The sequence below is a fragment of the Bufo bufo genome, chromosome 2, assembly GCF_905171765.1.
Source record: "Bufo bufo chromosome 2, aBufBuf1.1, whole genome shotgun sequence".
NCBI classification, from domain to species: domain Eukaryota; kingdom Metazoa; phylum Chordata; class Amphibia; order Anura; family Bufonidae; genus Bufo; species Bufo bufo.
The window spans coordinates 454,362,249-454,378,730 of record NC_053390.1 but is presented as its reverse complement, the minus strand read 5'-3'; the positions used below and the strand labels follow the sequence as shown (position 1 = coordinate 454,378,730).

Below are 16,482 nucleotides of genomic sequence, written 5' to 3'. Positions count from 1 at the left end.
TTCAATTAGCATATCCCAGCAACAAACTATTTAAGGTTAACTTTTGGCCTCTATATAATAAAATTAGTGACTCACTTAATAACCTAAAGATGGAATCTCTTTCCTGGTTAGGGAGAATAGCTGCACTTAAAATGGTCATTCTCCCCAAAATTATTTACATGTTTCGTAATATTCCAATTATGATTCCCAATGTTTTTTTTTTTTTTTTAAAACAATTTTTATTTCGGAAAAGAATATGCAGTATACAAGTACATAAATTGCATAGAATATCCATGCACGCAGGCATGTGAACATCATATACAGTATATCGTCTTGCAAGATCATAAACATGTTAGACAGCCGTCCAGCAGTTAACTAGCATATGCATTCTCCGAATTTTTCATTTTTAACCCCCCCCCCCCCAACAACTCCTCCCCCTCCCTCCCAACTGTTTCCCAACTCCCTATGCCATGACAGTATTTCAGGTTGAGACTTCCGGACAAAGTGCTTCATGTTCGTATGCAATTATAGTATTACATATTAGTATTTTCCCCCTCTAAACCACCTCTAGTTTACCTAAAGTGCCCTTCAGTTTCCCTTCTAGGTACCATCTTGTATGTATGAAAGGCATAACCACTTCCGATATTTCTGCTGATGTCAATGAATGAGCAATAAACCTTCCCCAGGTGTGGAAAAACTGTTTTGCAGATTTCTCTTTGCTACGCTCTACATCTAATCTATCCAAATACATGACATATTTCATTATCCCCAGTGCTTCATGGAAAGTAGGAACTGTGGGATATATCCAATGTCTGAGTATGGTTTTTACCACTGCTAAAAGGAACAAGTGTACCCCCTTAATATGAGTGGAATGGGATATTTCTCCCCTCTTATCCAGTGGTATATAGTGGAAGATGCAATGCAAAGGTGACAGTTGCGGTCTTATTCCCCACACCTGTTGGATATACTCGACAGATTCCTCCCACAATGACTTCAAACTAGTACAATGCCATAACCCGTGTAGCAAGTTAGCCTTTTGCTGTGAACATTTCGGGCACCATCTTAAATAATGCGCAGGTGCGTCCCTATAAGGTAGATCAAAGGCGTACGTAGCTTTATGAAGGATTCTAAAGTGCATCTCCCTCCAGGTTTCACTTGTAATTGCTTGTCTCACTTTCTCCATCCCTTCCCTCAACTTAGGAGTGACTGAATCCTCTCCTAGTTCTTCCTCCCACCTCTTATATACTTTATCTCCTAATGGGGTAGAAAGAATATTCTGCATTCTTCTATACAGGTCAGATAGAGAGTGATCCTGGGTTCCCACCAGGGCCCCAAACCAGTTCAAACTTTCAGGGTCTCCTAGTTTTACTGATTGAGCCCTGCAGAATGAGTGTATCTGTTTATATGACAGAAAGTGGGAGGCTGGGATTTGATACTTGGATTGGACCTCAGGCCATGTGAGAAGTTCAGTTCCTCCTTCATTCAGTAATTGTTTTAATGTGATGATCCCTTTACTTTTCCATACTCTGAAAAGGCCAGATTGCCTACCCTCCGGAAATGCCGGGAGATTCCACAAAGACATATAGGGAGTAATATACATGGGTAATTTATATGATTTACGTATACCTCGCCATGCAGCCAGAGTATCTCTCAGGACTACATATTCTTTGAACGGTTTAGGGAGATCTCGGATTCTTGTGTGTAGTAGGGCTACTAGGTCCCAAGGTGCGACCAATTCACTTTCCAAATGGGTGTTGGAGAAATACGAGGAGCCCTTTAGCCAATCCCTAGCATGCCTAAATAGCGAGGCCAAGTTATATCTTCTGATAGATGGCATCTGGAGCCCTCCTTCCCACTTAGTGAGGCAAAGTTTGTCATATGCTATTCTGGGCCGTTTTCCCTGCCAAAGGAACCGCACAAACGCTCTTTGGATCCTATTGACATCAATATGTGTCAGCAGGAGGGGTATGGTCTGAATAGGATATAACAGTCTCGCAAAGCTAACCATTTTTAAAAGGTAAGCTCTCCCAAAAAGAGAAAGCGGTAATTTAGTCCATTTTTCTAGCTCCGTTTCTATTTTCCTTATTAGGGGATCATAATTTAGTTTATACAGCGAGGATGGGTGACGCCCTACCTTGATACCTAGATATGTTAGATATTGTGGTACCACTTCAACATTGCAAAGGTCTCGCTCCAGTTGGACTTGAGACCTCTCCTTAGTTAAGAATAGTAATTGGCTCTTAGTTACATTTATTTTATATCCCGTGGTTCCCCCAAAATACTCAAAGGTGTCAAATATTTTTTTAAGACATAGATGTGGGGAGTTTATAAATAGCAATATGTCGTCTGCAAAGCAGACCAGTTTAAGTTCTTTCTTACCTATCCGGATCCCTTTAAAAGTGTCCGACTGAATCAGGTATTGTACCAGGGGTTCTAGGGCCAGATTGAACAAGAGGGGAGACAAAGGGCAGCCCTGCCTTGTACCTCTGCCAAGCCGGAAAGGGGTCGACAGAAAGCCGGGCAAGCTAACCTGGGCCTGCGGGCTCTGATAGATGTTCTCCACTAAAGATTTAAAAGGTCCCTCTACTCCGAAAGCAGTCATAGATCTCCATAACCACCTCCAGTTTACAGTGTCGAAAGCCTTCTCCGCATCGACAGATAACAAGGCAGGGCTCCCTCCCAAACATTCAGGGCCATTATGGACATAGTCCTGCGCCACCAAAACCGATCTAATGTTAGTCACCGCCGCTCTGTTTTTTATAAAACCTACCTGGTGCGGCCCTATTAGGTATGGCATATGTTGTGCCAATCTATTAGTTAATAGTTTAGTCAGTATTTTAAGGTCTTGGTTAATTAAAGAGATTGGTCGGTATGAGACGGGCTGATCCGTATCTCTGCCTGGTTTGGGGATGAGTTTGATATGTGCCATGTTCCCAGATTTCATGATATCTTGACCCCCTAGACAACTATTGAAGAGTGATGTTAAAAAAGGGGTGATTTCTTCTTTGAGACCTTTATAAAAATCTGCTCCAAATCCGTCCGGACCCGGGGCTTTCCCGCCTACAAGGGACTTAATGGTAGATTTAACCTCGTCCTCCGTGATCTGCTCATTAAGGTGGGCGCGCATTTCATCTGTCAGACGCGGTAACGAGACCTTAGATATGAGATCCTCTGCTAATTTAGCATCATGTTCTGTTTGACTGTATAAAGCGGTATAGAATTGCCCAAAACAATCCACTATACTTTTTGGGTCCGTAACCCTACGTCCCGACGCATCTATTAGGCTCCTAATAATGGTGTTAGGCACATAAGGCCTGGCTAGATTTGATAACATCTTCCCTGCCTTATTCCCATACTTGAATAAGTGCGACTTTTTATAATCCCCAGTCAGTTTTGTATTTTGTTCAACATAGAAATCATAATTGTGCTTAGCCGTGACCCATTGGGTTTTATTAGCCTCTGTTGGGTTAGTTAGGAAAGCCGTATATGTGCGTCTCACCTCCTCTGTTGCTGCATTCATTTTTTGAGCTAGATTTTTCTTTTTAACTGCGACGTATGAAATTACTCGCCCCCTGATCACTGCTTTGGCTGTGTCCCAGAAAAGGGTATAGTTATCTCTGTGTTCTCTATTAGTGTCTGTAAATTCCCACCACCACCCTTTCAGCTGTAGGAGAAAATCTTCATCTGCGGCTAGATAACTGGGCATGCGCCAAATATAATCTGTGCCTCTGGGGATATTTTCCAGAAGGGAAAGGGATACTGGGGCATGATCTGATATTAGAATATCTAGTATCTCTGCTCCCTTCACTCTCCTCATCAGTCCTGGTGAGACAAGTGCATAATCTATTCTGGACCATGACTGATGAGCGGGCGAAAAATGTGTAAACTCACGCTATGTCGGGTTTAGGTGTCTCCAAACATCTTTCAGGGCGGTGGATTGCAAAAAGGAGTTAAGTGTCAATCTCTGGACAGTATTTCCTCGTCTCTGCACATCCACTGCCCCTACTCTCCTGCAGTCTTCCTGGATGTTATGCACTGCATTAAGGTCTCCCATTACTACCATATTGTCACAACTTTCCTGCGTCACTTTCATTTCCAGTTCTGAAAAAAAACTAGCTTGCATAGCATTAGGTCCATATATATTAAACAATGTTAACCTACCTACATCGGTATCTAGGTCGAGTTTCAAAAGTCTACCTTTATCATCCCCATCTGTCGATAGAACCTCACATCTAAGATTCTTATGGATTAACACCATCACACCTGCTTTTCTTCCGTCTGAGGGAGATCCATATACCTGTCCCACCCACATGCGCTTCATCCGCCAAAAATCAGTCTCCCCAAGGTGCGTCTCCTGAATCAAGGCTATATCAGCCTGCAATCTCTTAAGGTGGCGCAGAACCATTATTCTTTTATGAGGGGACCTCAGCCCTCTGACATTCCAAGATACCAATTTGATCATTTGAGCTGGATATATGATGTTAGTAATGAAGAAGCACCTCTGGGAGGCCGGTTCCCGGCGTACAACCCCCCATAAAGCCCGTTAATGACATGGCAGATCAAGCAATTAGATGGCATAATAAACATAAACTCCCTTCCCAACATAACCCCAGTAAACATATAAGCGTTCTCTCCCCTTAGAACTTTGAGAGCACTGAACCAGAGCAGCAAATTTTTTGTAGACTCCTCTTTTTTCGCACCGACCTGGGTTAGACTGCTGCCTGCTTCCAGCCCAGAGTCCATTTCTTACAACCACTTCTTCTAATTCCGACCTCCTCCCCCCAGACATAATGCAAACATTATATTATATTATATTAAACTCGCCTACTAACCTCCCCTCCACTAGACTTGATCAACACATGAAAAGAGAAAACCCCATAGATTTCTTACTAAGATCTTTACAGACGTGAGTCGCCAACCACAGTGAAGATCAGAGGTTCCCCGCTAACTAGATAAAACTCATTGCGGTTATCCCCAGTCCGGGCTGGAAGCAGGGTTTCGTCTTCGTCTCGGAGATGTTACAGGTATAGCAGTTGACCATGCGCTTCTTGCCTTATCGAAAAGCCCTTCTCTTGGCGACTCAGTTCCACTGTTAGGCGATCTTGTGGCTAAGTCCCTTGGTATATTGCAGCTCTCCAGGGCATCTGCTGCGTCCGAGGGTGAAAGATAAGTGTCCACTCCTCCATCCGCCCTGAACACTCTCAGAACCGCCGGATAAATCAGGGCGAACTTCACTTTCTTATTCACCAGCTGGGTGCATATTTGTGAGAAGGCTCTCCTTTTCTTGGAGACCTCCATGGAATAGTCCCCAAAGATTAAAATCTGATGGCCACGTATTTTGAGCGGCTGCTTGAGTCTTCTATATTTGGACAGGACGGCCTCTTTGTCTGTGTACTTCAGGTACTTAACTATGGTCGTTCTAGGTCTCCTTTGCGGTTCGGATTCACCAGAATCTTGCGGTGGACCAACTCTGTGCGCTCTCTCGACCGTTGCTGGAGCCTGGAGTCCCAGTGCCTGTGGTAGCTCGTCTGAGCAGATCCGAGATAGTTGATGCGCCGGGATATTCTCCGGTAAGCCGAGTATACGCAGATTGCTTCTGCGGGACCTGTTTTCTAGGTCCTCAACTTTGTCTCGGAGCGCTTTGTTAGAATGTGTAATGTCTCTGAGCTGGGTATGAACTCTCTCCAGCTCGTCTTCCACAAGGCCCATTCTTTGTTCAAGTTCTTGCACTTGCTCCGAGTGCTGGTTAACTGTGGCCTGCAGTTGCTTTAGAGAGGTGGAGATCGTAGCTTCCAGGGTGGCCTTTATATCTGGCGCCAATAATTTTGCTACCTCTATGGCCATTTCTTTGCAAGAAGATTCTAAATCGCCAGCCTGTTGAGCCCCTTCCAGCTGTGTGAGCATTAGCTCCTCCGCATCTTGTGGCTGGGAAGTTTGTGAGGACGAGCGAGTAATCATCTTCCTAGCGTCCGCCATCTTGCCTCTCTGGAGTTCACCTAGGTCGCGCGGCGGGAGAGGCGAGCTGGTCAGCGGGGTGCCGTTTCGCACTATAAACTTCTCCATTTACCTCCCTCTATGATGGGGAGATGTATAGTCGGGGTGATGAAGCCCCAGGTCTCGGCAACACCCGCTGTTAGTGTCTGGGGAGACGGAGCTCTCTCTGCTCACCTCCTTACATGTGCGCACCGGAACCGGAAGTCCCCAATGTTTATCTATCCAAACTACAATCCTTAATTAATCGTCACATTTGGGGAAAATATAAATCCAGAGTGAAAGCACCTATCCTTGTCAAACTGCTCAAAGCAGGCGGTCTAAATGTCCCCTCTATCAAACATTACTACACCTCATCTATACTTGATCAATTGAGATATTTGATTAAAGGAGACATCACCAAAAAATGGGTCTTGTTGGAAAATAATTTAATGGGGCCCCATGATATACTGTTACGCCTTTCCGCTACAGCAGCCTTTGGCATTAAAAATAATTCCCCATTATCAACCCTGACAGCAATTTATAACACTTGGTATTCCCTTGCTAGAATAGAAAAATTAGTTCCCACTTCTGTGTCCTCAGCTCCTCTGGAAATTTGCAAATTAGCTCTTCCAGATCTGCGTGTAAACAATTGGGTGTCCTCGGGCATCTCTGATATTAGGCAATTATGGAAGGAAGGTATTTTTGTTGAATTTGCTCAAATTCATAGAGATTTCGATATTCCCAATTCGGATTTCTATAAGTATCTAAGGATAAGACACTTATTACAATCTCCAATTTTTTTTAGCTTTGATCCACATAACTATTCCCTGCTAGAATGGATACATATGTCCAAAAACTCGGACAAAGGTATCACTAAGGGTTACCAACTTCTGAAAGAATCGCGTTTGAACCCCTTACAACATATTCTGGATCTTTGGAATTCTGAATTGGGCTCTGTTCTCTCAGACTCAGAATGGGAAGAAGCGTTTACTTGTGTTTCTAAATTATCCAAATGCTCTGATCATCTAGAAGGGGCAAGAAAAATCTTGTATAGATGGTACAGAACCCCCTCCTATTTAAACAGGATATTCCCAGATTTTCCCCCAGAGTGTTGGAGATGCGGAAAAGTTCCAGGCTCTTATATACATATGTGGTGGGAATGCCCTACAGTTAGAAATCTATGGAATTCGGTATTTAAGTTTATTTCATCTATTGCAAGTTGCCCTATTAAACCTTCATCTAGGATGGCTCTCTTGTCTATTGGGCTTATAGACCTTCCTTATCACATTCGATCGATAGCCAGTCACTTCATATTCGCCACTCTACTAAAAATCGCTAATTGCTGGAAATCTGGTAATCTCCCTAATATTAATAGAATTTTTAGAACATTGGACAATAACTGCTTATATGAAGGTTTATGGGCATCTTCTCGGAACTCTAAAGCCCCGTTTCGGAAAAACTGGGAAGTGTGGCTAAACCATAATTACTGTAAAATACCTCCTAATGCTGCCATTAGACTATAAAGTTTTGTATTCCACAATGTTATGTATTTGTGCATATAACACTCTACCCCGATCTGTATGTACCTGACGAGTTCTTCTTAATGTTACATAATCTTGTCACACACTGTGTATTGATATCTATTGTCTATAGATTTTACACGGCTATCTTCTATAGCTTTGATTTAGTTATGTCTTTGTGATTGACATACATTTATACTGTAACCTACTATTTTATAATTTTCAATAAAAAACTATTGTAAAAAAAAAAAGAAACAAAAAGAAAAAAACCCTTATAAAAACTTTCCATCTGTTACTATTGGCAAGGTTGATGCAGAAATTGAAGGTTTGCCGTTTGCTTGTAGTTCCCGTTTTGTCCTACCTGCCAGGGTGGCGCTAGATAGCAAGAACATTGTTTGTGAGATTTTTGTAGATAGTGGAGCAGCTGTCAATCTCATTGATAATCAATTTGCTATAACACATGGTTTCCAGGTATGCACTTTGGGAAAGGATATACCTGTTTTTGCTATCGATTCCGCTCAACTTTCTCAAAAATCGTTAAAGGGCATAGTTCACAATATTCATTTGACTGTGGGTGGTGCTCATGTTGAGGATATGTCATGTTTCGTCCTAAGCGGATTACCTACTCCTCTAGTGTTGGGGCTACCCTGGCTCATTAAACATAACCCCACCATTGATTGGCAAGCAAGGCAAATAAATGGTTGGAGTGACTTTTGCAGAGAGAATTGCCTCACGGCGTCTCTTTCAGAGGTTTCTACCAAGACTGTACCATCTTTTCTCTTTGAATTTTCGGATGTGTTTTCAGAGAGTGGTGTCCAGGAGATGCCCCCTCACCGGGAGTACGATTGCCCTATGAATCTCATCCCAGGCGCCAAGCTGCCCAAATCACGTTTATATAATCTCTCCCAACCTGAAAGAGTCGCTATGCGTACTTATATCTCTGAGAGCTTGAGAAAGGGACACATCCGACCCTCGAAGTCACCTGTTGCCGCTGTTTTTTTTTTTGTTAAGAAAAAAGATAGCTCTTTAAGACCATGTCTGGATTTCAGGGAGCTGAACTGTATCACAATTCGTGACCCTTATCCGCTTCCTCTGATCCCGGACCTGTTTAACCAGATTGTTGGGGCTAAAGTTTTTTCTAAGTTGGATTTAAGAGGGGCATACAACCTAGTCAGGGTCAGGGAAGGGGACGAATGGAAGACGGCCTTCAATACCCCTGAGGGCCATTTCGAGAATTTGGTTATGCCCTTTGATTTGATGAATGCTCCAGTCGTCTTCCAACATTTTGTGAACAGCATTTTTTATCATTTAATGGGGAAATTTGTACTTGTGTATCTAGGTGACATTTAGATTTTTTCTCCTGATTTCAAAACTCATAGGGACCACCTACGTCAGGTCTTGCTCATTCTGCGGGAGAATAAATTGTACGCTAAACTGGAAAAATGTGTGTTTGCGGTTCCAGAAATTAAATTTCTGGGTTTTCTTCTCTCTGCTTCTTGTTTTCGCATGGACCCTGAGAAGGTCCGCGCTGTGCTTGATTGGGAGCTTCCTGAGAATCAGAAGGCTCTGATGCGGTTTTTGGGTTTTGCCAATTATTACAGGAAGTTCATTTTGAATTATTCCTCTGTTGTTAAGCCACTCACTGATATGACTAAAAAGGGGGTAGATTTTTCCTCCTGGTCGGTAGATGCGCTTAAGGCCTTTTCTAGTATCAAAGAGAGTTTTGCTTCCACTCCCATCTTGGTACAACCTGATGTCTCTCAGCCTTTCATTGTTGAGGTGGACGCTTCTGAGGTGGGTGTGGGTGCGGTCTTGTCTCAGGGTCCCTCTCCTGCCAAATGGCGACCGTGTGCCTTTTTCTCAAGGAAACTCTCCTCCGCAGAGAGAAATTACGATGTGGGAGATAGGGAGTTGTTGGCCATCAAATTAGCTTTTGAGGAATGGCGCCATTGGCTAGAGGGAGCCAGACACCCTATTACTATTTTTACCAACCATAAGAATCTGGCCTACTTGGAATCAGCCAAGCGTCTGAAGCCGAGACAGGCCAGATGGTTTTTATTCTTTTCTAGGTTTAATTTTGTTGTCACGTTCCGCCCTGGGGTTAAAAATGTGAAGGCTGATGCCCTGTCACGTTGTTTTCCAGGAGGGGGGAACTTTGAAGACCCGGGTCCCATTTTGGCTAAAGGGGTGGTCGTCTCTGCTCTTTATCCTGATTTGGAGGCAGAGGTTCAGGCAGCCCAGGCAGAGGCTCCTGATCTTTGTCCTCCTGGGAGGTTGTTTGTGCCTCTCGCTTTACGACACAGGATTTTTAAGGAGCACCACGATACGGTCCTTGCTGGGCACCCGGGGAGTAGAGCCACAGTGGATCTCATTGCTCGGAGATTCTGGTGGCCGGCTCTTCGTAAGACGGTTGAGGGTTTTGTGGCAGCCTGCGAGACCTGCGCTCGTGCCAAGGTCCCTCATTCACGGCCATCGGGTTCTCTCCTCCCGTTACCCATACCTTCCCGTCCTTGGATGCATCTGTCCATGGACTTCATTACGTACCTGCCTCGTTCCTCGGGGAAGACTGTGATTCTGGTAGTTTTAGCAAAATGGCGCATTTCATTCCCTTTCCTGGGTTACCCAATGCTAAAACGCTGGCGCAAGCATTTGTTGATCACATTGTCAAATTGCATGGCATTACTTCAGATATAGTTTCTGATAGGGGCATGCAGTTTGTTTCCAGATTCTGGAAGGCTTTCTGTTCTCGCTTGGGGGTTCAGTTGTCTTTCTCTTCTGCTTTTCACCCGCAGTCGAATGGCCAGACCGAACGCGTCAATCAGAATCTGGAGACATATCTGCGCTGTTTTGTGGCAGAGAATCAGGAGGATTGGTGTTCATTTTTGTCCTGAGTTTGCTTTAAATAACCATCGCCAGAGGTCCTCGGATAAGTCATCATTTTTTGGTGCATATGGGTTTCATCCGCAGTTTGGGACATTCTCTGGAGAGGGGTCTTCTGGTTTACCTGATGAGGAGAGATTTTCCTCATCTTTGTCATTTATTTGGCAAAAGATTCAGGGTAATCTGAAGAGGATGAGTAAGAGATATAAGCGTATGGTGGATAAGAGACGTGTGCCTGGTCCGGACCTGAATGTGGGTGATCTGGTGTGGTTGTCTACAAAGAATATCAAACTGAAGGTTCCCTCCTGAAAGTTGGGTCGTAAGTTTATTGGGCCTTACAAGATCTTGTCCGTCATCAATCCCGTTGCCTTCCGTCTTGATCTTCCTCAGACTTGGAAGATCCATAATGTTTTTCACAGGTCCCTATTAAAACCGTATGTCCAACCCACTGTACCCTCCTCTTTGCCTCCTCCTCCGATTTTTGTTTATGGTAATCTTGAATTTCAGGTCTCTAGGATTGTGGATTCTCGCATTATCCGCGGTTCTCTCCAGTACCTCGTTCATTGGGAGGGTTATGGTCCTGAGGAGAGGATGTGGGTCCCAGTGGCGGACATTAAGGCCACTCGTCTTATCAGGGCTTTCCATAGGTCCCATCCTGAGAAGGTGGGCTCTGAGTGTCCGGAGTCCACTCGTAGAGGGAGGGGTACTGTCACCGCCAGCTCTCTGAGAAGCTGTGGCAGACGTTCTTCTGTACCTCTTGCATGATGTTCTTTGTTTTGGTTTCACTTTGTCATCTCTTTTCCTTCTCCCAGCTGTCATCTATTTACACTGATTGCCTCCCTTTATATTCCCTCCAATACTGCCTCACTTTGCGGTTTATACTACTTCCTGGATTGTGTTCACTGCAAGAGGCTGCAACTGCTGGTTCCTCAGATAAGTCTTTTCCTTTATTTGTGTTTCCGTGCTGGCTTCTAGGTGACCCTGACTCCCTCCGTATTAAGTGCATGGAGCCGGTGGTCGTGTCCCCTCACTATTATAGGGTTTTCAGGTGTCACTCAGTCTAGGTACGAGGGCATGCAATTTTCTACCATAAAGATCTTTGCATGGGCAAAGCAGTCAGGGAGAGCTCTAGGGGTTTTATAGGGCTCACCCATATGTTCCTTAGTTTGGGATCAAGTCAGTCGGATGTTTATTTATAACTTCCAGTTTTCTGCAACACCATCCGTGACACAACCAGATTGAACACGTGTGCCATGCAGGGCGCATGGCTCAGCCTTCCTTGACGCAGCGTCGACACCATGTTTTTCCCGTTGTCGGTCAGCATGGTTCAGATTTTCAGTTGTCGCGGAGAACGCCAGATTTCGATTTCTTGATGCATCACACGGAGCAGTTCCTCCCCTGTGTTACTCTGTTCGCCAAGGTAAACCAGGTGCAGAACAGCGTGACGCCACCGAGCCCTGCACATGTGGTATGCTGGAGGGGCACTGTGAGACTTGTCCCTGCAGTGGAGGCTGAGGACATGGTGGAGAATGAGGAGGCAGAGACGGACATTGTCGCAGGACCAACGGCGTGACAACGTGGAGGCGGAAGCGGTGTGACCTGGCCAAGTTGCTGGTGTGACTGTGCAGGAACCACATTCACCCAGTGGGCCGTAAAGGAAATGTATTGTCCCTGACCGTAGTTACAGCTCCACACGTCGGCGCTGCCATGCACTTTGGCAGACACCGACAGGCTCAAGGACTGGCCCAACTTCTGTTTTACATGTGTGTGTGTGTGTGTGTGTGTGTGTAGGGCTGGTACTACCTGGTTCTTTGGCAAAGAAATGAAGGCTTGGGACTCTCCACCTTGGCTTGGCACAAGCCATCAGTTCTTTGAAAGGTGCAGAGTCCACCACTTGGAAAGGGAGGGACTGCAGCACCAGCAACCTGGACAGGAGCACATTCAGCTTCTGCGCCGTTGGATGTGTGCACGCATACTGCTGTCTCTTGGCAATCGCTTCGGTGATTGATTGCTGACGGAATGAGTGACGAGGAGTAGGAGAAGGAGCATCTGGACCAGCAGAAGATGGGATTGACAGACAGCTCCCTTCGGCTAAGTGTTGTCTGCCTCCACTGAAAGTACACCATTGATCTCGGAAATGTATTTAAAGAAAAAATAAAAACCTTTGGAAAAAAACAGCTGTGTGAAAGCTTGTTATTTTAAGGGACAAGCTTTAGTTTTTATTGGTAACATTTTGGGTTCAGAAAAATTGCCACCCAACAATTGCATCATGAGGGAGGAGGGGGGTTGGAGGTCAGAGACAGTCCCCTCCCTCTCACTAATCTCTCAGATGCTGTGATCCCGGTCAGCCATATTACACAGCTGGCACCCACTCTATACACTTGTCATGAACTTCTGATGCACAGTTACATCTAGGTGCACAAAGTAGCTAAATGGCCAGGACTGGCGCTAGCATTTGCAGTGGGACCCCGCCTGTACGCCCGGCTTTCACTGCAGATGGTATGGGCATAACTCCAGTGCCTGTGCCATGAGATACTATTGTATTAGGTCAATTTGCTGCAACTAGCTGCTTGTCATAATATAATAGTAAGCCATTGGGTGGATAAGGGTTTATATGTCATAATGTTGGGGGAAGCTGGAGTCTGATATTAATATTGAGGCCTGGTCTGGGGTCTTGTATTAAAATAGGGGATCTGAATATATTTAAAGGTGTTTTACAAGCCTTTTTAACTGATGACCTATCTTAAAAGATCATCAGTATCTGATAAGTGGGGGTCTGCCGATCAACACCGGTGCTCCTGTAAGTTCTGCAGCCTTTTTGCAGCTTTCCTTTGGCCAGTGCTGTTGCGTTCATCAGTCACATGGCCTAGGTGCAGCTCAGCCCTATTCAAGTGAATGGGCTTGATCTGCAATACCAAGCACAGCTGCTATACCATGTGGCACTGTGCTTGGTGAGCTGAGAGAAGGCAGTGGTGCTCACAGGAGCATTCTCAAACAGCTGATCGGCAGGGGTCCTGGGTGTTGGACCCCCACTTATCAGATACTTATGACCTTTTTAATTGTACCCTCATATAAGTCACACGCTTCCAAAAGACCACTCACATTTTTGCCTTGAGACACTGCTCCATTATCACCCTGTCAGGTTCTCCACCAGACAACTGCTTGGTCAGATGAACCAACCAGTAGAAGAAATGAGGGAAGCAACTGGTATGCAGAGATAGGTATAGTTGGACGTGGATACTTTTACTGAGGAGGCATGCAGAGCTGTTTTCCAGGCAAAATGGTGGCTACTGTGGAGGAACCCAACGCACCTCATTATAAGGCCTCATGCACACGGCTGTGGCTGTATTGCGGCCCGCATTACGGATGCAGGCCCATTCACTTGAATGGGTCCGCAATCCGGAGCTGCGGTGCAGAACGGAGGCTCGGAACCCGACGGAAGCACAGACCCCCACAGAAACACTACGGAGTGCTTCTGTCTGTGCCTCCGCACCGCAAAAATATAGAATATGTTCTATTTTTTTGCGGTGTGGACGGATCGAAGGACCCATTCAAGTTGAATGGGGTTTCGATCCATCCCTGCCGCCGCACAGATGTTGCCCGTGCATTGGACAACAAATTGCCGTGTGCATGAGGCCTAAGTCAGTGGGGCCCATCATATGACCAGTGAGGACATCAAATGAAGAAAATCCTGTTTTGGAATCTGCGCTGCTTTAGACAACAGTAGAAATAAGGCTTTCACATCAGTAATCAGAAAGGCTTTAATTGGATTCCACACGAGTGGAACGTCCAGTTCATCAGGACTTGGACTGGGCCTGATGAAGTGATGGCTGCAGTGGTCACGCACTGTATAGCTGCAGGTCACTGCGGCTGCAGCTGCCTTCTATACAACCAGCATTAGTAAGCCCAGGGGAGTACAGGATTTTTATTTTAAAGAGCTTCTGTCAGCCCACTAAACCGCTTTTTTTTTTTTTGCTTAATAATAACCCCTACACTGCGATTTATCCATACATAAAGTAAAATAATAATTTTGGTTCAGTAGAATTTGCTAAAACCCTATTTTTATAATATGTAAATTACCTTGCTACCAGCAAGTAGGGCGGCTACTTGCTGGTAGCAGCCGCATCCTCCGATGGTAATGACGCCCCCTCTGCTTGTTGATTGACAGGGCCAGCGGACGGGATCTTTCTCCGCTGGCCCTGCCTGTTTTCATTCAATATCTGGCGCCTGCGCCGCGGCCGTACCTATCTTCAATCGGCGCAGGCGCACTGAGAGGCGGCCACTCACTCGGCCGCTTCATCCTCAATGCGCCTGCGCCGATGACGTCACATCTACACCCGGCGCAGGCGCATTGAGGATGAAGCGGCCGAGTGAGTGGCCGCCTCTCAGTGCGCCTGCGCCGATTGAAGATAGGTATGGCCGCGGCGCAGGCGCCAGATATTGAATGAAAACAGGCCTTTCCGCTACAGCAGCCTTTGGCATTAAAAATAATTCCCCATTATCAACCCTGACAGCAATTTATAACACTTGGTATTCCCTTGCTAGAATAGAAAAATTAGTTCCCACTTCTGTGTCCTCAGCTCCTCTGGAAATTTGCAAATTAGCTCTTCCAGATCTGCGTGTAAACAATTGGGTGTCCTCGGGCATCTCTGATATTAGGCAATTATGGAAGGAAGGTATTTTTGTTGAATTTGCTCAAATTCATAGAGATTTCGATATTCCCAATTCGGATTTCTATAAGTATCTAAGGATAAGACACTTATTACAATCTCCAATTTTTTTTAGCTTTGATCCACATAACTATTCCCTGCTAGAATGGATACATATGTCCAAAAACTCGGACAAAGGTATCACTAAGGGTTACCAACTTCTGAAAGAATCGCGTTTGAACCCCTTACAACATATTCTGGATCTTTGGAATTCTGAATTGGGCTCTGTTCTCTCAGACTCAGAATGGGAAGAAGCGTTTACTTGTGTTTCTAAATTATCCAAATGCTCTGATCATCTAGAAGGGGCAAGAAAAATCTTGTATAGATGGTACAGAACCCCCTCCTATTTAAACAGGATATTCCCAGATTTTCCCCCAGAGTGTTGGAGATGCGGAAAAGTTCCAGGCTCTTATATACATATGTGGTGGGAATGCCCTACAGTTAGAAATCTATGGAATTCGGTATTTAAGTTTATTTCATCTATTGCAAGTTGCCCTATTAAACCTTCATCTAGGATGGCTCTCTTGTCTATTGGGCTTATAGACCTTCCTTATCACATTCGATCGATAGCCAGTCACTTCATATTCGCCACTCTACTAAAAATCGCTAATTGCTGGAAATCTGGTAATCTCCCTAATATTAATAGAATTTTTAGAACATTGGACAATAACTGCTTATATGAAGGTTTATGGGCATCTTCTCGGAACTCTAAAGCCCCGTTTCGGAAAAACTGGGAAGTGTGGCTAAACCATAATTACTGTAAAATACCTCCTAATGCTGCCATTAGACTATAAAGTTTTGTATTCCACAATGTTATGTATTTATGCATATAACACTCTACCCCGATCTGTATGTACCTGACGAGTTCTTCTTAATGTTACATAATCTTGTCACACACTGTGTATTGATATCTATTGTCTATAGATTTTACACGGCTATCTTCTATAGCTTTGATTTAGTTATGTCTTTGTGATTGACATACATTTATACTGTAACCTACTATTTTATAATTTTCAATAAAAAACTATTGTAAAAAAAAAAAGAAACAAAAAGAAAAAAACCCTTATAAAAACTTTCCATCTGTTACTATTGGCAAGGTTGATGCAGAAATTGAAGGTTTGCCGTTTGCTTGTAGTTCCCGTTTTGTCCTACCTGCCAGGGTGGCGCTAGATAGCAAGAACATTGTTTGTGAGATTTTTGTAGATAGTGGAGCAGCTGTCAATCTCATTGATAATCAATTTGCTATAACACATGGTTTCCAGGTATGCACTTTGGGAAAGGATATACCTGTTTTTGCTATCGATTCCGCTCAACTTTCTCAAAAATCGTTAAAGGGCATAGTTCACAATATTCATTTGACTGTGGGTGGTGCTCATGTTGAGGATATGTCATGTTTCGTCCTAAGCGGATTACCTACTCCT

The 16,482-nt window shown here is 44.6% G+C and overlaps 1 protein-coding gene across 1 annotated transcript in view; it reads right to left on the bottom strand.

Moving 5' to 3' along the window:
• Positions 1–5,955, bottom strand: part of PCSK4 (proprotein convertase subtilisin/kexin type 4) — a 68,226-nt gene extending 62,271 nt beyond the window's left edge. Inside the window, exon 1 of the mRNA XM_040419807.1 lies at positions 5,032–5,955. Within this exon, the coding sequence (XP_040275741.1) occupies positions 5,032–5,955 (924 nt within the window). The remainder of the gene's footprint in view (positions 1–5,031) is intronic.
• Between the last annotated feature and the right edge of the window lie 10,527 nt (positions 5,956–16,482).